The following is a 21,749-nucleotide window of genomic DNA, read 5'->3' as shown; positions in this document are numbered from 1 at the left end:
CTACAAGTCTATGATTCTATGACGGAGCTCAAGGCCACTTTCAGAGACGGGTGGCTATATGTTGTTGTTTTTTTATCTTGTACAGTGGTGCCCCGCAAGACGAATGCCTCGCAAGACGGAAAACTCGCTAGACGAAAGATTTTTCCGTTTTGGAGGTGCTTCGCAAAACGAATTTCCTATGGGCTTGCTTCGCAAGATGAAAATGTCTTGTGAGTTCCTGCAGGGGTTTTTTTCCTCCCCCCCCCCTTTTCCTAAGCCGCTAAGCCGCTTATCAGCTGATCCGATAAGCCGATAAGCCACTAAAAGCTGCTAAAAGCCGCTAATAGGGCTAATAGCGCTAATCCGCTAATCCGTCAATGGGCTTGCTTCACAAGACGAAAAAACCGCTAGACGAAGAGAATCACAGAACGGATTCTTTTCGTCTTGCAAGGCACCACTGTATTTTTGTGTGTTCTGAACGCCCTAAGATCTGCAGACGGAGGACGGTATACAAATACCATATTTTTCGCTCTATAAGACGCACCCGACCATAAGACGCACCTAGTTTTAGAGGAGGAGAACAAGAAAAAAATATTCTCTCCCTCTCTGCGCAGCGCCTCTCCAGCAAAGCGGGAAGAGAAATGGGAGGGGCTCAGTTTCTCCTCCCGCTTTGCTGAAGGGGCGCTGCGCAGGGAGGGAAAGCAGTGATCCCTCTTGCTGTTCTGGCTTCTGGGATAGCCATGCCAAACCTCTTCAAGGCAGGGAGAGTGTTCCAATAGCCACCGATCCCTCTCACTCTCCTGGCTTCGGTGAAAGCTGCGCAGCCTGCATTCTCTGCATAAGACGCACACACATTTCCCCTTACTTTTTAGGAGGGGAAAAGTGCGTCTTATAGAGCGAAAAATACAGTAATCATCACAATAAAGTGAATTTGCACTTTAGGGACGCAGGTGGCGCTGTGGGTTAAACCACAGAGCCTAGGACTTGCTGATCAGATGGTTGGCGGTTCAAATCCCCGCGACAGAGTGAGCTCCCATTGCTTGGTCCCTGCTCCTGCCAACCAAGCAGTTCAAAAGCATGCCAGTGCAAGTAGATAAATAGGTACCACTCCAGCGGGAAGGTAAACGGCGTTTCCGTGCGCTGCTCTGGTTCGCCAGAAGCAGCTTAGTCATGCTGGCCACACGACCCGGAAGCTGTAAGCCGGCTCCCTCAGTCAGTAAAGCGAGATGAGCGCCACAACCCCAGAGTCGGCCACGACTGGACCTAATGGTCAGGGGTCCCTTTACCTTTAAAGTGAATTTACAGGTGCATTCAACAGAGGTGCCAACAGAGAAAATCCCATTGCAGAAAAACGGAAAGGGGTGGTGGTAGCTAAACAGCAGGAGAACTGCAGGCAACTGTTCCTTTTCTGAGACAAAGCAGAGCCCGGACGTGCGCTGTCCACCCAGAGCAACGCAAACCAGCTCCTCCCCAGACTGAAGCCAAGAGAAGACTTGTGCAGAAGACACACAAGTGTACATGAAATAAGGGGTCAAAGGAGGACTCCAGCTGGGCAGTCTGGCTCGAGACATTTCGGGAACCTGCGACGCAAATCCAAAACGACAGCCCCCCTCACACTAATCCACAAGGGGCAGGATCCGTCAGGAGGCTCTCTTGAGCAAGAATAAGCAAAACGATTTCTTGGCAGCTCAGCGATAGAAACCAAGTTTGCAAGAACCCAGAGAGCAAGCAATGGGGACAGAGGCCTTGTCTCCTAGAGTTCCCAGAGAACTGCTGCCAGTCCGAGCAGCCAGTACTGAACTGGATTGTTTTCTTATTCATTCCATAAAAAATCATATACTGCTTGTTCGTTAAACAAAACAAACAAACAAAAAAACCTCAATGCCGTTTGTAAAAAGATAAAACCAGAAAATCAATACAATTACAGTGGTACCTCGGGTTAAGTACTTAATTCATTCCGGAGGTCCGTACTTAACCTGAAACTGTTCTTAACCTGAAGCACCACTTTCGCTAATGGGGCCTCCTGCTGCTGCCGTGCCGCCAGAGCACGATATCTGTTCTCAACCTGAAGCAAAGTTCTTAACCTGAAGCACTATTTCTGGGTTAGCGGAGGCTGTAACCTGAAGCGTATGTAACCTGAAGCGTATGTAACCCGAGGTACCACTGTACAGTGGTACCTCTGGTTACGTACTTAATTTGTTCCAGAGGTCCGTTTTTAACCTGAAACTGTTCTTAACCTGAAGCACCACTTTAGCTAATGGGGCCTCCTGCCGCCGCCGCACGATTTCTGTTCCCATCCTGAAGCAAAGTTCTTAACCCGAGGTAATATTTCTGGGTTAGCGGAGTCTGTAACCTGAAGCGTATGTAACCCGAGGTACCACTGTACAGCCATACATACAAAAATGAAAAGACTAAAACCCACATTAACTTTCTAAGCTTCCGGGGGAGGGGAGCTTGTCTCAGCAGGAATGTTTTTAGCGGGCGCCGAAAAGAGTAAAGGGAAGACGCCTGCGTGGTCTCAACAGGCCGGGACTTCCAAAGTTGACACACTAAACGATCCAGACAAAAAATGCAGAAAATGGAGATTATGTGGCACCAGCGGGAGTGCCAAAGAACAAAAGTACAGTGGTACCTTTAGTTGTGGACACGATCCGTTTTGGGGTGCCGTTCGCACCCCGAAAAGTCCGCCTCTTCCGTGCATGTGCACCGTGCGATTGAGTGCTTCTGTGCATGCACAAAGCACACAGATTGCTTTTGCACATACACGCAGTGAGCAGAACGCTTCCGTGCATGCTCATGCGGCAAAACCCAGAAGTATGCACTTCCGGGTTTGCATCGTTCGCAAGCTGAAAAGACGCAACATGAACCTAACGCAACACGTGGTATGACTGTATAAGGCAGCTTCCAAATTCTCTTTTCCCCCTTTAATGGCAAAAGGAGCATCTTTGATGGCGCAGAATGCCAACCACGGCTAAGTCGAGGGATGCCACTGTCCACAGTCGCCCAATGCGTCCTTCTCCCCATCGCTTACTGCCCATATTTCGGAGTTTGCGCCTCCCTCGTTGAGGACACGCCTTCCTCACCAGGGACTAGCCCCTTACCTACACAAGTGGCCCGGTCCCCTGCGATCTGGTATCCACTGGGGCACTCACACCGGTAGCTGCCGGGCGTGTTGACGCAGACGGACTCCGGGCTGCACCTACTGCGGCCCTCTTGGCATTCGTTGACATCTGAGGAGGAGGAGAGGGGGGCAGGATGAATGGGGAGAAAAACGCTCGGGTCGATTCTTCCAGGCGGTTCCGGCATCATTTCACATTATCAGCTGCATAGCCGCCAACTCCCCAGCCCTCTGCCCCCCCCGGCCCCCCCTCCCCATTGCTCATTCCGGCCGGGACGTTCATTCCCCCATCCAGCTACAAAAACACCACCAGAGCCAAACGGATCCAGATGTTTTCCAGGGAAAACAAAGTTCCAAGGCTTAACCTCTTAAGCGTGCTAAACACGCACAGATTGGCTTCAAATCACTCTAACTGCGGGGGCAGAAGTTCCCATCCTTCGACACCACCCCCAGCTCCTTGGCGTAATGGTAAGACGCATAGATTGATATATTTTTATATAGGGAGAACATTCACAAATTAACTACAGTACTTCTAGCTTGGTGGTCATGCCTGCCTCCAGTGCATAGCTGTCAACGTTTCCCTTTTCTTGCAAGGAATCCTATTCAGAATAAGGGAATTTCCCTTTATAAAGGGAAAACGTTGACAGCTATGCTCCAGTGGCCAGGAGTTCCACAGTTTAACTCCGCACTACATAAATCCTTCTTATTATCTGTCCTGACTCTTGGAATCACCACTTGGCCTTTTAGGCTCACTGGGTGCCCTTGTGGCAGTCACTATCTCTCAGCCCAGTCTCCCTCACAGAGTCGTTGTGAAGGTAAGACGCAGAGGGGAGAGTGACGGGCATTGCCTTTAGTGCCTTGATGGGAAAAGTGGGAGGTCAAGGTTGGAGTAATAGTAACAGCAGCAATGCTCACCTGCACATTCCTTGCCATCGCCCCAATATCCGGCAGAGCACTCGCAGCTGTAATCCAGACCAGACCCTGGCTGGCAGCGGGCTGTTGTGTCGCATGAGTGCGTGCCATCGTAGCAGGGGTTCAAGGTGACTGTCCCAGAATCCTCTACAGGTGACAAGAAAAGGAGAATGTGCACATTTTTTTAGTAATAATAATAATAATAATTTATTATTTCTACCCCGCCCATCTGGCCGAGTTTCCCCAGCCACTCTGGGCAACTTCCAACAAAAGACTACAAATACATTAAAACATCAGTCATTAACAACTTCCCTAAACAGAGTTGCCTTCAGATGTCTTCTAAAACAGTGTTTCCCAACCTTTTTTGGGCAAAGGCACACTTGTTTCATGAAAAAAATCTCGAGGCACACCACCATTACAGCCCCGTGACGTCAGCGCGCAGCGTCACGCCGGGAGGGACATGAATTGCTAGCAAATTACATAATCACCTCCTTGAGGGCTGGCTCATCTTCTCCGAAGGCAGAACCCCATTTATTGTATTTTTGGTTTTTATGGAAGCCGCCCAGAGTGGCTGGGGAGGCCCAGCCAGATGGGCGGGGTATAAATAATAAATTATTATTATTATTATTATTATTATTATTAACAGCACAGACTCACACCATAGCCAAGACGAGGGGGGGAAACCTCAGTCATGCACAGTCATGCACATGTGGGGGCTAAATGAGGACGAAGACCGGGCAGAGAGCAGGGTTCAAATCACCCCACCTGGCCAGGACAATCCCTGGGTGCTCCCTTGGGCCACTCGCCTGACCCACCTCGCAGGGCTGTTGTTGCGAGGATAACACGGGGAGAACCACGCGCGCCCCCGGGAGCTCCTTGGAGGAGAAAGCGGGCGATGAATGCAATGCACGAAATATATGAGAGGCGACCAGGTTTTGCAGGTGAGGGGCCCCCGCCAGCCTCCGCTTCCAACACCCGGCGCAACGACGCCGAAGTTTCCCCCCGGGCTCGGCTCGGGGAGCAGCGCTGCTCCCCCCGGCTCCCCTTCGCCCTCCCGGCTCTCTCTGCCGCCCACTGGAACCCCCCTCACCTGCCAAGTCCGGAGCGCCGGTGGAAGTTGCATGCATGCATGCAGGGCGCCGCGTTGCCATTGCATTGCACTGCACTCCATGCAACGCCTGCACGCATGCATTGCCTTGCACGCCCGCCAAGGGGTCTCCCCGCGGTCCGATGCGTCCCCTCCGGCGCGGATGCAGCATTGCAAAAATAACACCCCCCCCCGACGCAGCCCTACCTGGGGGGCAGCCTCCGCCTCCGCCGCTCCGCCTCCGCGGGGATCCCCGGGCTCCATCCTGCCGCCCGATCTCCGCGGGGGCGCAGGCAGGCTGCGCAGGGTCTGCGCGGAAGAGCCCCTGCCCGCCCGGCCGCTGCCGCTGCGCTCATTCCATGGCCGGGAGAAGAGCGCTTCAAACAAAACGCCCGGCCCCGCTGGGAAACGTAGTTCGCGCACCCCGCGCGGGCGCGGAACCCAAGGGCGAGGGGACTACGGATCCCGGCAGCCCCCGCGCCGGGGATGGAGGGGGAGAGGCCGGGTGCAGGGATGGAGGGACGGGTGGGCGAGCGAGTGAGTGAGTGGCAGCCGCCAAGCCTTGGCCGAGAGCCAGGAAGGGCCTCCCCGGAGGAGGAGGAGGGGGGAGGTGCAGAGCGGGAGGGAGGGAGGGAACCCCAGGGGTCATCTAGTGACGGCGCCCCAATCGAAAATTTGACTTTAAAAAAAAATCTTTCGCATTTTTTAATTTTTCCCGCGGCACACCAGGCAACATCTGGTTGGGAAACACTGTTCTAAAAGTCAGATAGTTGTTTATGCCCTTGACATCTAATGGGAGGGCGTTCCACAGGGCAGGTGCCACCACCGAGAAGGCCCTCTGCTTGGTTCCCTGTAACCTCACATCTTGCAGGGAGGGAACCGCCAGAAGGCCCTCGGAGCTGGACCTCAGTTTCCGGGCAGAACGATGGGGGGTGGGTATGCTCCTTCAGGTATAGTGGGCCGAGGCCATTTAGGGCTTTAAAGGTCAGCACCAACACTTTGAATTCTGCTCGGAAACATACTGGGAGCCAATGTTGGTCTTTCAAGACTGGTGTTGTGTGGTTTTGGCAGCCGCTCCCAGTCACCAGTCTAGATGCCGCATTCTGGATTAGTTGTAGTTTCCGGGTCAACATACATCTTTCAAGACCGGTGTTATGTGGTCTCGGTGGTAGTACAGCTTACATTAATTTTTATTAATTTTGTTCAACATCACATAATGAGATATCCAAACCAAGAAGCTGGTGTTCAGGCAATGCATGCAAAACAACAAACAAATAACCTAATTTCTTATCCCGGTTGACTGTATAGAAGGCGGTAAACTGTTTAGGTTAACCAATATAAGTGTGCAGAGAGTCTCCTATTTTCGTTTTTACCTGGGGAAGTAATATAAAGCTGTGCCATTCGGTGACAAAGGAGTCTTTGTGCTAAACGCCTCTGCACCAATGTTGTTATTTTATTCTTCCACAGGTGCTATTGGCCAGACTTCACACGGACAGGTTTTAAAGAGAAGATGCAGAAGGAAGTAAGGAAGACTCAGAGCTTGAGACCCCTCCCTCTGCCATCCCCTGTATTTCTTTTTTTTTGGGGGGAGCAGGGGGAATGGCTGCTTGGTTTCTGTGCCACATTTATATCATATCCTTCCTCCAATGTTCTCAAGAGAGTATACATGTCGTGGCCTCACTTTATTCTGACAGCAACCGTGCAAGGTAGCCTTGCATTATCTAGCCATCACAGGGTCTGCTTTAAATACTGTTGTTGTTCTTTAGTCGTTTAGTCGTGTCCGACTCTTTGTGACCCCCTGGACCAGAGCATGCCAGGCACTTCTGTCTTCCACTGCCTCCCGCAGTTTGGTCAAACTCATGCTGGTAGCTTCGAGAACACTGTCCCACCATCTCGTCCTCTGTCTCCCCTTCTCCTTGTGCCCTCCATCTCTCCCAACATCAGGGTCTTTTCCAGGGAGTCATCTCTTCTCATGAGGTGGCCAAAGTATTGGAGCCTCAGCTTCAGGAGCTGTCCTTCCAGTGAGCACTCAGGGCTGATTTCCTTCAGAATGGGGAGGTCTGATCTTCTTGCAGTCCATGGGACTCTCAAGAGTCTCCTCCAGCACCACAGTTCAAAAGCATCAATTGTTTGGCGATCAGCCTTCTTTATGGTCCAGCTCTCACTTCCATACATCACTACTGGGAAAACCATGGCTTTTACTATACAGACCTTTGTTGGCAAGGTGATGTCTCTGCTTTTTAAGATGCTGTCTAGGTTTGTCATTGCTTTTCTCCCAAGTAGCAGGTGTCTCTTAATTTCGTGGCTGCTGTCACCATCTGCAGTGATCACGGAGCCCAAGAAAGTAAAATCTCTCACTGCCTCCATTTCTTCCCCTTTTATTTTCCAGGAGGTGATGGGCCCAGTGGCCATACTAGTTGCTAGGAATCACAAGTGCCGAAGAGGGAGGGGGCACTCAGTAAATAAAAAAGAAATTGTTATTTAGGGGAATTGAATTTAATTCTAAATTATATTCCGGAAATATGGGAGATTTCAAGGGATCAAAAAAATATATAGATGTACCGTGCTATATTAGAAGCAAAAAAAAAAAGAACTTGTTTTGATGAATTGGAAGAGCCGCAAAAAGATTCCAATGAGCACATGGATTGATAATATGGACTGATTAGCTACATATGAATGAATGTCGACGCAAATTAAGAATGGATAAATATGAAGAAATCTGGAACGAATATTTAAGCGATAAGGCGGATGGTGTGGGAAGTGGGGGGAGGAGAGAGAAGTGGGGAAATATTGTTAAAAGGGTGCAGTCATAGGCATATTGGTGTATTTAAATCTGAATTGTCAAATTGTGTTATTATTGTTATTGTGGTTCCTGTTGTAGTGTCTTTTGCGGTTGCTGTTTGTATCGAAAAAATGATTAAATACTTATTGTTTTTTTTAAAAAGGTCCTGCTTTGGGGCAGCTGTCTGGCCACCATGGGAACAGGACGCTCAACCAGGTGGGCCTTAAACCTCAAACAGCAGCCAGGGGCAGTTGTTTTTGCTCTTTCCTCTTCCTATGGTGCCCTCCTTCCGGTCGAAAGAGCACAGATCAAGAGTGCTCCAACTACAAATATCACTAGCAGCCAGTTCAATGGAGAGGTGTGGGAGACAGGTAGCCAGTTCTCAGTGAAGTGGTAAACCACATCAGACTGCCAATGTACACTTAAATAATTGATTGCTCCATATATATCTATATCTCTATTGTTGTTGTTTAGTCGTTTAGTCGTGTCCGACTCTTTGTGACCCCCTGGACCAGAGCACGCCAGGCACTCCTGTCTTCCACTGCCTCCTGCAGCTTGGTCAAACTCATGCTGGTAGCTTCGAGAACACTGTCCCACCATCTCGTCCTCTGTCGTCCCCTTCTCCTTGTGCCCTCCATCTTTCCCAACATCAGGGTCTTTTCCAGGGAGTCTTCTCTTCTCATGAGGTGGCCAAAGTATTGGAGCCTCAGCTTCAGGATCTGTTCTTCCAGTGAGCACTCCATATATATGTATATCTATATATTGATATTGAAATACTAGAAAGACTTTGTTGTCACTTGTACAACTTGTATACAGTGAGATTACACAAGCACCCCCCACTCAGCTCTCTTAGTCTTAATTCCCCTCGTTTACTGACAGTTGCCCTGTTGTTATCTTTTCATTCAGCAGCCTAACAGCCCACGGATAGAAGCTGTTCTTTACCCTGTTGGTGTGACTAATCATGCTTCTAGATCTTCTCCCCGAGGGCAGGAGATCAAGAAAGTGCCGGCCAGGGTGTGAATCATTCCTGAGAATTTTCCTCACTCTCCTAAGGCAACGTTCTTCTGCTATTTCATCCAGCGGATTCATGGGACAGCCCATAATATCTTGTGCTGTATTCACCACCCGATGTAAAAGGTAAAGGGACCCCTGACCATTAGGTCCAGTTGTGACCGACTCTGGGGTTGCGGTGCTCATCTCACTTTATTGGCTGAGGGAGCCGGCGTACAGCTTCCGGGTCATGTGACCTGCATGACTAAGCCGCTTCTGGCGAACCAGAGCAGCGCACGGAAACGCCGTTTACCTTCCCGCCGGAGCGGTACCTATTTATCTACTTGCACTTTGACGTGCTTTTGAACTTCTAGGTGGGCAGGAGCAGGGACCGAGCAACGGGAGCTCACTCTGTCGCGGGGATTCGGCGCAGCCACAGAATGTTCGGAGATGTGTTAACTCCCGAAAGCGAAGGGGGCCTCTCTCTGAAAACCACGCAGGCAGGATCTCAGCCAGCCTGCAACACGAACCACACATCTGATGTTACGAAAGCAAAACAGGACTGTTGCATCTCCTTCCAGAATCTTTGCAAGTTGCTCGTATGTCCCTCTCGCCGTGGCCCAGATGACCGGTTGTCCTCCCAACCATCTCCCCAGGTCCTGCAGTTGTGCAAACAGCTTCATCCTCCTCTGGCTATTTTTACAACCAGGTTATAAAGCGCTTGGATTACAAACTCGAGATCTGGAACTCATTTGTGCGCTTAAGGAAAGAGGGAGGGAGAGGAGGAGGGAGAACAACAAACTGCATCTTTTGTTTCTGGAGATGAAGCAGTAGACCACCCCAACACTCTCTCTCTCTCTCTCTCTCTCTCTCTCTCCATGGGAATTCATACCTCTTGCCCCACAAACATTGAAATCACTTCATCGTTACCAGGAAGAAGCCTCATCCATTCTCCAGGATTGCTCTGTTGGATAGCCATTTTCGCAGGTTGCGTTTTGCAAAACCCGGGAGACGAAGGAGAGGGCAAGCAAAAGCGCACAAAAGCACCAGCTTTATCATTCCCGCCCTGTGGAACACCCTCCCATCAGATGTCAAGGAAACGAACAACTATCCGACTTTTAGACGACATTTGAAGGCAGCCCTGTATCAATCAGTTTTTAATGTTTGATGTTTTATCGTGTTTTTAATATTCTGTTGGGAGCCGCCCAGAGTGGCTGGGGAAACCCAGCCAGATGGGTGGGGTATAAATATATTATTATTGCAGTGGTACCTCTGGTTGCAAACGGGATCCGTTCCAGAGGCCCGTTCGCAACATGAAAAGAGTGCAACACGCGCGGGTTGTGATTTGCCACTTCTGCGCATGTGCGAGCGGCAAAACCCGGAAGTAACCCTTTCCGGTACTTCCGGGTCACCGCAGGACGCAACCTGAAAGCACGTAACATGAAGCGGACGCAACATGAGGTATGACTGTATTATTATTCTCCACCACCCAAAAACCCATCCCCGCAGTGTCCTCTGTGGCCAACTCAGTGAAAACGTGGTTTGGGAACGGTGCAGATATGATACGATATGATAATCTTTATTGTCATTGTCCCATACATTGTCCCATACATCGAAATTGAAAAATCTACATAAAGCCTTCAAAACCCAACAAGCCTGCTATCCCAGATATCCCAACCTGGTTAGCCCCCTAAAAACTCTGATACCCAATTTTTAAATACAATATACTCCCATAGAGACTCCTTAAAGTAAAGGTAAAGGGACCCCTGACCATTAGGTCCAGTCGTGGCCGACTCTGGGGTTGCAGCGCTCATCTCGCTTTATTGGCCGAGGGAGCCGGCGTACAGCTTCTGGATCATGTGGCCAGCATGACTAAGCCCTTCTGGCGAACCAGAGCAGCGCACGGAAACTCCGTTTACCTTCCCACCGGAGCAGTACCTATCTATCTACTTGCACTTTGATGTGCTTTTGAACTGCTAGGTTGGCAGGAGCTGGGACCAAGTGACAGGAGCTCACCCCGTCGCAGGGATTCAAACTGCCAACTTTCTGATCGGCAAGTCCTAGGCTCTGTGCCTAGTCCACAGCACCACGCGTCCCAGGGACTCCTTACACTGTGTTTAAAACCAGAATTGCATTTGGGTAGAAGCCAGCAACTGGCATCTGGCGGCATATTGCCTCTTCCGTGAATCTGCCTGACCCGCTTTTAAAGCCAACGTACCTCCCAGGGGTCCGATCTGGTTGGTGACAGCATAGCGAAGCACGCTCTCCTCCTCGTTGTACAAGGCAAAGATGCGGTCCACGGTCAGCTGCTGGGTGGTGGGGAAGAGCCTGCGGTGATGGGCGTGCCGGCACTCTTGGTAGGTGATGTTTTGGTGCAGGCGGTAAGAGAAGGTTTGGCTGACGTTTCCGGAAACAAGGGAATACTCCCAATAGGACGTGGACGTCACAACTGGGGAAGAGAGGAAAGGGGGAGTGCTGGGTTCATCTTAGAAAATAATAATAATAAAATTTTATTTATATCCTGCCCTCCCCAGCCAAAGCCGGGCTCAGATCAGCTAACAACAGTAAAATATACAACATTCTAAAATCAATTCATTATAAAATCAGTTCAAATCAAATTGATGGCAAACATTCATAGCTGTCAACCGTCCCTTATTTGGTGGGAAAGTCCCTTATCCCAGCGCTGTGTCCCGCTGCTGTCCCTTATTGATGATGTCCCTTAAATTTCCCGGGTTTCAAAGGAAGCAGCTCCTCTCCCTCCCTCACTGCCGGCCAGGAAGGAGGAAGGCTCCAACTGTGTTGCTTGGCTGTGTTGCTCGCCCAATAAGGAGTCTAAGAACGACTGGGGGGTGGAGCTTGCATGCCTTGTGCCAATCAAATCGGCCGCGTTGCCTGGGGACTCGCCTTTGCTCAGCGCTTCCCAGCGGAGAGGTGACGGTGGTTTCCCTTGCTGCATCCCCTTTGCCGGGTTGCTGCACTGTGGGAACCACTGCTTGAGGCTTCGTTTGGCTGCTGGTTGACTAAAATCTCTTATTTTGGCTGCTGATCCCTTATTTTCAAGGCTGCTGGTCCCTTATTTTCAAATCTGTAAGTTGACAGCTATGCAACCATTGGGCTAGAGTTCTGTGAAGAATTACCAAAGGAGAGGGCCAGGCTGTGTCTTGGCCAAAGGCCTGGTGGAACAGCTCCGTTTTGCAGACCCTGTGGAAAGATGTCAAGTCCCACAGGGCCCTAGTCCCTTGTGAGAGAGCATTCCACCAGATCGGAGCCACAGCCAAAAAAGCCCTGGCTCTGGTTGAGGCCAGCCTAACCTATCTGTGGCCTGGGACCTCCAAGATTTTTATTTGAAGACCGTAAGTTTCTCTGTGGGACATACTAGGAGAGACGGTCCTGTAGGTACGAGGGTCCTAAGCCGTATAGGGCTTTAAAGGTCAAAACCAGCACCTTAAACCTGACCCTGTACTCCACCGGGAGCCAGTGCAGCTGGTATAGCACCGGATGAATGTGATCTCGCAGCGAGGACCCTGTAAGGAGTCTTGCCGTGGCATTCTGCACCCGCTGGAGTTTCTGGGTCAGTCTCAAGGGCAGCCCCACATAGAGCGAGTTACAATAATCCAGTCTGGAGGTGACCGGCGCGTGGATCACAGTGGCTAGGTCAGGGCGAGAGAGGTAAGGAGCCAACTGCTTAGCTTGGCGGAGATGAAAAAATGCCGCCTTTGTTATAGCTGCAATCTGCGCCTCCATGGAAAGGGAGGTGTCGAAGATTACACCCAAACTCTTAATGGACGGTGCTAGCACTAGTTGCGCCCCCGCAAGAGATGGGAGTTGCCCACCCAATCCCATATCGTCCCGACCCAGCCAAAGGACCTCTGTCTTCGAAGGATTTAACTTCAACAGGCTCCCACATAACCATCCAGCCACAGCTTCCAAACATCTGATCAGTGTGTCTGGGGCCGAGTCAGGATGGCCATCCATCAACAGCATACTGGTGGCAGCTCAGCCCAAAACTCCGGACAGGCTCCGGATAAAATCACTGCCTCCTCAACAGGTGTGCATTGCAGAATCATAGAATTGTAGAACTGGAAAGGGCCATTTAGGGCCATTTAGTCCAACGAAGAGTCGGACACGACTAAACGACTAAACAACAACAAAGTCCAACCCCCTACAGGAATCTTTTGCCCAAGGTGGGATTCTAACCCACAACCTTGAGATGAAGAGTCTCATGCTCTACCAACTGAGCTATCTCAGTGGGACAGTTATGGCAATCACCCAGAAGTATGTCAGACAGCATGACAGAAAAAGAAAAAGCAGGCGTTGATATGTTTTGCTCTAAAAAAAAAAAAATTTAACAATTTAATGGTGGTTCATTCATATCTATATATTCCTTCCTTCCTTCCTTCCTTCCTTCCTTCCTTCCTTCCTTCCTTCCTTCCTTCCTTCCTTCCTCCCCCCCCCCCCCCGGACTTTACTTTATGGTGTTTTGGGTGTTTATTGTTACAGATACTAAGATGCTGCCGCCCACCTTAAGTGAAAAGGCTAACATGACAGATTGCTTCCTTTTGAGCCCAGGAGGTGAATTGTTTTATTTACCGTATTTTTCGCTCCATAAGACGCACCTATTTTTTTAGAGGGGGAATGCAAGAAAAATGATATTCTTTAAAGGGAGCGCTGAGCAGAGACTGTCTGCATCCCGGTCTCTGCTCAGCGCTCCCTTTCACAAGCCGCGTGGAATCAGTGACGGGCTGCCCTTCTCCCTCCTCAGGGAAAAGCCCCCAAGAGCCGCACACAAGCTCCACGTGGCTCTTTAAAGGGAGCGTGGCTTTGGGGGGATTTTCTGGGAGGTGGGGGAAGGGACTGAGGGGCTAAGCCAGAAGCTAGAACAGGGAGAGGGAGCGCTGCACAGCTGTTCTGGCTTCTGGGATAGCTGCGCAGCCTGCATTCATTCCATAAGATGCACACACATTTCCCCTTACTTTTTAGGAGGGAAAAGGTGCATCTTATAGAGCGAAAAATACGGTATTTAAATTTACATACAGCCCTTCACCTGTAGATCTCAGGCTGGTTCGCAGCATAAAAACGCAAGATCAAAACGTAAAATGCACAATAAAAACACAAACAAGAACAACACAGATCAATAACACCCTTCCCACAAACACATTTAGAAGAATATGGGGTGCTAGCTCCAGCTAGGAACATAGGATACGATACGATAATCTTTATTGTCATTGTCCCATACAGAACAATGAAATTGAAAATCTACATCAGACATTCAGAAACCAACAAGGCTGCTATCCCAGCTCTCCCAGCCTGGTTAAAGGTAAAGGGACCCCTGACCATTAGGTCCAGTCGTGGCCAACTCTGGGGTTGCGGCGCTCATCTCGCTTTACTGGCCGAGGGAGCCGGCGTACAGCTTCCAGGTCATGTGGTCAGCAGGACTAAGCCGCTTCTGGTGAATCAGAGCAATGCACGGAAACACCGTTTACCTTCCCGCTGGGGCGGTACCTATTTATCTACTTGCACTTTGACGTGCTTTCGAACTGCTAGGTTGGCAGGAGCAGGGTCCGAGCAATGGGAGCTCACCCCGTCACGAGGATTTGAACCGCTGACCTTCTGTTCGGCAACTCCTAGGCTCTGTGGTTTAACCCACAGCGCCATAATTAAATACAATACACGCTTGATCCATCTAACTCAGCCCTGCCTACGCTGACTGGCTTCAGGACCAAGCGGGGATTTGAATTATTATTATTATTATTATTATTATTATTATTATTATTATTATTACTGACTGACCGTCTTGCTGGTTATGAGACTCTTCACAGAACACACTTTTTGCTCCAAACTATGTCTTTTTCCTGCTGAAGAACTTTGGAATGCTCGGCTTACGAAATTGATAGATTCCTCTTCGCGGGGGGGGAAGACGATTTTGCAAAGTGCAAAACACAACACAGCTTCTTACGGACAAACTGAGCCCGGGCTCGTCCATACCTGAATCTGAGTAGTGGTAGATCTCCTTGAAAGGTGCAATGTGGACGGTGAAATCCTCAGGGATGTAGGGCACCTGACCTTGAATTTCAGTCCGAACGCTGAGGTAATTCTCTGCATCCAGCCCGTCGGCGGTTTGCTTGACCGAAACCTTTTCCTCTCCAGGGTAGAAAGTGGCTTCAAAATGGTGAGTGAATTTAGCACCTATTGTGGGGAAAGGGAAAGACCCAGAATATTTTATTTGTATTTATTTTAAAATTCTCTTCCTTACCCACCTTTTGCCATAAGGTACCTGGGGCAACATAGCCAGCAACATACGATACGATAATCTTTATTGTCATTGTCCCATACAGAACAACGGAATTTAAAAAATCTACATCAGACATTCAGAAACTCACAAGCCTGCTATCCCAACTATCCCAGCCTGGTCAGCCCCCTAAAAACTCTGATATCCCATAATTGAATACAATATACTCCCACAGAGACTACCTTACACTGCATTTAAAACCAAAACTGCATTTGGATGGAAACTGTTTCTCAAGCGGCTAGTCCTGGCCTTTATAACCCTGTACCTTCTTCCAGAAGGCAGAAGCTGAAAGAGATCATTTCCGGGGTGCGCACTATCCTGCGCTATCTCTGCAGCTTTCTTATGGCACCTGGAAGCGTAGATTTGATCCAAGGTGGGAAGAGTGCACCCAGTTATTCTCTCCGCAGTCTTTACAACCCTGGACAGCGTTGTTTTTCCCCTGACCGTGCAGCTCCCAAACCACACACACAGACCATAAGTTAATACACTCTCCACAGTACAATGTAACCATGCAAGTCAAAACAGCTTATACAATTATTAAAAGAATGTTCAACAAAAGCAATGCAGTCCAGGTCAATTGAAACGCAGAGCAACCTTAACTGCCAGGATAGACAGGTGTGTCTTTTGCACAGGATAGAGGCAGACAATGAAGGTACCGGGTGCAAGACTGTGGGGAAAGAGCCCCACTATTTTAGGGGCTGCCACAAAATCCCAGGCTGCCATTTCCCACCCCTCTGTCGAACTTAACGCCTGAGAAGTTCTGCAGAGAAGGAGCTCGCTCAGACTACCGGCGCTCGAGACAGTTTTTCTTTCGTTTTGATACATTGCCTTTTATTATCTTTCTGCAAAAGAGTTTGGGTTTTATTGCTTCATATGTTGCAAATAGGGACAAGGGTGGCGCTGTGGGTTAAGCCACAGAGCCTAAGACTTGCCAATCAGAAGGTTGGCAGTTCGAATCCCCGCAACAGGGTGAGCTCCCGTTGCTCGGTCCCTGCTCCTGCCAACCTAGCAGTTCAAAAGCACCTCAAAGTGCAAGTAGATAAATAGGTACCGTTCCGGCGGGAAGGTAAATGGCGTTTCCATGCACTGCCCTGGTTCGCCAGAAGCGCCTTAGTCATGCTGGCCTAATGGTCAGGGGTCCCTTTACCTTTACCTTTACCTTTAGTTGCAAATAATAATAATAATAATAAATTTTATTTATATCCTGCCCTCCCCTGCCAGAGGTGGGCTCAGGGCGGCTAACACCAATAAAATCACAATAAAAACATAATGGGGGGGGAGGGAATCATTTTAAAATACAGGTTAAAATGCAATTTAAAATGCAGCCTCATTTTAAAGGTAAAGGGACCCCTGACCATTAGGTCCAGTTGTGACCGACTCTGGGGTTGTGGCGCTCATCTCGCTTTATTGGCCGAGGGAGCCGGCCTACAGCTTCCGGGTCATGTGGCCAGCAGGACTAAGCCTCTTCTGGCGAACCAGAGCAGCGCACAGAAACGCCGTTTACCTTCCCGCCGGAGCGGTACCTATTTATCTACTTGCACTTTGACGTGCTTTTGAACTGCTAGGTTGGCAGGAGCAGGGACCGAGCAACGGGAGCTCACCCCGTCGCGGGGATTCGAACCGCCGACCTTCTGATCGGCAAGTCCTAGGCTCTGTGGTTTAACCCAGTGCCACCCATGTCCCTCTCATTTTAAAAGTAGCCCATAAATCAAAACCGTAAAGGGAGGGAAACATAAGGGTCAGACCGAGTCCAAACCAAAGGCCAGGCAGAACAGCTCCGTCTTGCGGGCCCTGCGGAAAGATGTCAAGTCCCGCAGGGCCCTAGTCTCTTGTGACAGAGCGTTCCACCAAGTCGGGGCCAGTGCTGAAAAGGCCCTGGCCCTAGTTGAGACCAAACTAACCACCTTGCGACTTGGGGCCTCCAAAATGTTGTCATTTGTGGACCTTAAGGTCCTCTGCAGGGCATACCAGGAGAGGCGGTCCCGTAGGTACGTGGTTTCTATGCTTTTAAAAAAGATGCAAGGCCGGGTTAGTGAGGGTTGTGGCCTGGGGAGAAGCCTGAGGGATGCGTTGAGAGGTCTGGCACCCCCCAGGCTTGAAGTTCCCCCGCCCCTGGCGTCCACCCTCGCCTGTTCCCCCCGGGGACTCACCAGCGATCCTGAAGCCATTTTTGTAGCCCGGTTTCTCCAGAGCAAAAAGCCAGCCGAAAAATCCCCCGATGGGAGCCAGAGGCATCAGAGACCTGGCGGCCGGCTGAGGGATGTGGCTGATGGCCGTGTAGGCTCGCCCGTCGTTGCCGACAATGTAGGCATGCATGTCCACTTCTCCAAAGCGCAGCGGCGTCCGGCCCACCAGCAGGTCTCCGCTCACCTTGCCGTTGAGACGGTGAGCAGCGCCTGAGAAAGCCAGAGGAGACTTTTAGCCAAAGCAGAATCATCACCACCACCACCATCATCATTTTATTGTTTGTACTCCGCCCATCTGACTGGGTTGCCCAAGCCACACTGGGCGGCTCCCAACAGAATATTAAGAACATGATAAATTAATAATAATAATAATAATAATAATTATTATTATTATTATTATTTATTTATTTATTTATTTATTTATACCCATCTGAATGGGTTGTCCAAGCCACACTGGGTGGCTGCCAACAGAATATTAAGAACATTGACCTGCGCCTCCATGGACAGCTGTGAGTCCAAAATGACTCCCAGGCTGCGCACCTGCACACATATCCATCAACTGATATTCAAGAGCACAACAGGGAGAAATGTAAAGTATTGCACTTGGGCAAAAAAAATGAGAGGCACAAATACAAGATGGGTGACACCTGGCTTGAGAGCAGTACATGTGAAAAGGTTCTAGGAGTCTTGGTTGACCACAAACTTGACATGAGCCAACAGTGTGACACGTCAGCTAAAAAAGCCAATGCAATTCTCGGCTGCATCAATAGGAGTATAGCATCTAGATCAAGGGAAGTAATAGTGCCACTGTATTCTGCTCTGTGTCCAGTTCTGGGCACCACAGTTCAAGAAGGACACTGACAAACTGGAACGTGTCCAGAGGAGGGCAACCAAAATGGTCAAAGGCCTGGAAACGATGCCTTATGAGGAACGGCTAAGGGAGCTGGGCATGTTTAGCCTGTAGAAGAGGAGGTTAAGGGGTGATATGATAGCCATGTTCAAATATATAAAAGGATGTCACATAGAGGAGGGAGAAAGGTTGTTTTCTGCTGCTCCAGAGAAGCGGACACGGAGCAATGGATCCAAACTACAAGAAAGAAGATTCCACCTAAACATTAGGAAGAACTTCCTGACAGTAAGAGCTGTTGGACAGTGGAATTTGCTGCCAAGGAGTGTGGTGGAGTCTCCTACTTTGGAGGTCTTTAGGCAGAGGCTTGACAACCATATGTCAGGAGTGCTCTGATGGTGTTTCCTGCTTGGCAGGGGGTTGGACTCGATGGCCCTTGTGGTCTCTTCCAACTCTATGATTCTATGATTCTATGAGTCTATGAGTCTAAGAAGAGCTTGCAAATCAGGCCAGGGGCCCGTTTATTTCAGCATCCTGAGCTCACAGTAGCCAACCAGATGCCTCAATGGGGAATCTGCAAGCAGGATTCAAACGCAAGATCCACTCTTCCCTCCTGTGGTTTCCAGCAACTGGAAGTCACCATTATGGCTAGTAACCACAGACACCACATGCTGATTCTCTGAAGAATTCAACACTTTCCCCCAGAATTATATATCTGTATACAGCTCAGGCTTGAAATACGGTTTGATTTGATTGATGGATCATATTTCTATGCCTCTTTTCATGCAAATGAATCCCAAAACAGCTTACAAACAATGCATAACATGATAGAACATAACAAACACAACGTAACTCATATGGAATTATTAACAAACCACCGCTGAAACATCTAGAAAACACTAGTAACAAGGCAGCGGCTGTAAAATAAGCTAAACATCGCAAATAAAGCAAAACTCATATTAACAAATCGATCACAGTGTGTGCAATATGCAAAACAATATTAACATGAACAAAATAGCAGCCCAAAAATAAACTATGCATTGTTGATACACACACTTTCCACATCTCCATGACTTGCAATCTTTTGCTCTATTCAGCTCCTGAAAATATACCAACGATACATCATTTTCATCACAATTTTTAACATAATTTTTAAATAAAAAAAACCTCATTTTATACACGGAAAAGTACGGTACCTTCCGGCAAGCAGTGTCTTCCGTTCCCGTAGAACTTAGACTGGCAGTGGCAGCAGAAACCTGTGCTGTAATCTGTGCAGAAAGCATGCAATGAGCACTGGCGGTGGTGGTCCTCGCAGGTCTCCATGTTGGCAGTGCTGTAGGTGAACCCTAAATGAAAAAAACACAAGTTGTTTTATATCCTATATATCTCAGAGGGAGCGGGCTGCCGCACCTGTGTCACCTTGCCCTCCCGCACAGAGCTCAACGTTCGTCCTGCAATCGACCCTCTCTGGGCTCATGATAGCTATGTTCAAATATATAAAAGGATGTCACCTAGAGGAGGGAGAAAGGTTGTTTTCTGCTGCTCCAGAGAAGCGGACACGGAGCAATGGATCCAAACTACAAGAAAGAAGATTCCACCTAAACATTAGGAAGAACTTCCTGACAGTAAGAGCTGTTCGACAGTGGAATTTGCTGCCAAGGAGTGTGGTGGAGTCTCCTACTTTGGAGGTCTTTAAGCAGAGGCTTGACAACCATATGTCAGGAGTGCTCTGATGGTGTTTCCTGCTTGGCAGGGGGTTGGACTCGATGGCCCTTGTGGTCTATTCCAACTCTATGATTCTATGGGCTCAGAATCTCACCTGGCTCTGAGAGTATCAGAAACCAGGAAGACCAACATTTTAATAAGGAACGGGGGGAATTTATAACTTATCTTAAAGACCATTGTAAACAGTTAAAATTGCGAGTAGGATTGGAATATCCCTTGTAGCTTAATGGTGAATTTTGGATACACCGGAGAGTATCCGCTGGGAGAGATCATCAGGGGGTTTGGACTGGGTGTCCATCAATATGCGGATGATACCCAGCTCTACCTCTCTTTCAAATCAGAACCAGTGAAAGCGGTGAAGGTCCTGTGTGAGTGCCTGGAGGCGGTGGGAGGATGGATGGCGGCTAATGGATTGAGGTTGAATCCTGACAAGACAGAAGTTCTTTTCTTGGGGGACGGGGGCGAGCCGGTGTCGAGGACCTACATTGGCTCCCAGTACATTTCCGAGCACAATCTATAGTATTGGTGTTGACCTTTAAAGCCCTAAACAGCCCCGGTCCAGTATACCTGAAGGAGCATCTCCACCTCCATCGTTCTGCCCGTACGCTGAGATCCAGCTCCGAGGGCCTTCTGGCGGTTCCCTCATTGCGAGAAGCAAAGCTACAGGGAACCAGGCAAAGGGCCTTCTCGGTGGTGGCGCCCACCCTGTGGAATGCCCTCCCAGCAGATGTCAAAGCGATAAACAACTACCTGACATTCAGAAGACATCTGAAGGCAGCCCTGTTCAGGGAAGTTTTTAATGTGTGACATGTACTTTTGATCTTTGTTGGAAGCTGCCCAGAGTGTCTGGGGAAACCCAGCCAGATGGGCAGGGTACAAATAAATTATTATTATTATTATTATTATTATTATTAAATAGTTGGGTTATTATGAAAGATGCAGAAGGGAATGATTAACAGCAGAACCCACAAAGGGGAGGTCCAAGAGATTCCTTAGAATCTTGCTTTTATGCTGTATGTTGGGTATGTGACTGTATAATTTCTATCTGAAAAACCAAATAAATAAAAATGGGGTTGGGGGGAGAATCTCACCCGGCCTCCACAGGACATTTGACGATGCTGAATATTGGTCTACCTAGCCCAGCACTAGAGTACAATTTGCTCCCGGCCCAATGTTCTTGTGTTAATTGACAAAGTCCTAAACAACTCAGAATAATATAGCTGCAGAGATGAAGGGTACCCCAAAGGTCGTTCCAACGAAAGAGTTTCGACGGTGGAAAGGTCATGGGCTTTGAAGACACTCGAACTCAGGACGCAAGGGAGAAATGTGCAAAGAGGAAGGCACGCTTGGCAAACCCTCACTGTGATCAACTCCCACCCAGAAACCAATGTCCCCACTGTGGAAGGACGTGTGGATCCAGAATTGGCCTCCATAGATGACCCTTGGTATTCCTCTCAATTCTACAATTCTACGATTCTATGTCCTCATTAAGCTACATTCCCAACTGACCACTGTGTTCTCCAGAAGTGGGAGCAGGTACCTTGAACCAATTCAAAACATTTTTGTATTTGAGGCACTTTTCCCCACTGAATATAAGGAAGCTTTGCTAGGAGACCCACAGCTGGTTATTTGTCAATTCCAGGGGGATTGAGAGGCAATTCAAAACAAAAATGTATGGGGAAATGGGATAGATATAAGATATATATCTTCAAAAATATAGTAAAGGTTCGCTATCTATGCTAGCATTCGATTGACGTTGGAGAGAAATTGAGTTGAGAGACGATGTATTATCTAATACATATTGATATAGGAACATATCAGATAAAATGTAAAG

General features: G+C 49.0%; 1 protein-coding gene across 1 annotated transcript in view; it reads right to left on the bottom strand.

The window, feature by feature from the left end:
- NID2 (nidogen 2) overlaps positions 1 to 21,749 on the bottom strand; it is an 82,356-nt gene that overhangs the window by 26,717 nt on the left and 33,890 nt on the right. The window contains exons 5-10 of the mRNA XM_082216577.1: positions 19,387 to 19,536; positions 17,308 to 17,553; positions 14,854 to 15,054; positions 11,087 to 11,317; positions 4,013 to 4,156; positions 3,081 to 3,209 (exon numbers count right to left, since the gene is read on the bottom strand). Coding sequence (XP_082072703.1) covers positions 3,081 to 3,209; positions 4,013 to 4,156; positions 11,087 to 11,317; positions 14,854 to 15,054; positions 17,308 to 17,553; positions 19,387 to 19,536 — 1,101 coding nt within the window. The remainder of the gene's footprint in view (positions 1 to 3,080; positions 3,210 to 4,012; positions 4,157 to 11,086; positions 11,318 to 14,853; positions 15,055 to 17,307; positions 17,554 to 19,386; positions 19,537 to 21,749) is intronic.

This window comes from Podarcis vaucheri (assembly GCF_965113315.1).
Source record: "Podarcis vaucheri genome assembly, chromosome: 1".
Classification (NCBI taxonomy): Eukaryota; Metazoa; Chordata; class Lepidosauria; order Squamata; family Lacertidae; genus Podarcis; species Podarcis vaucheri.
This window is presented reverse-complemented; position numbering and strand designations above follow the sequence as displayed.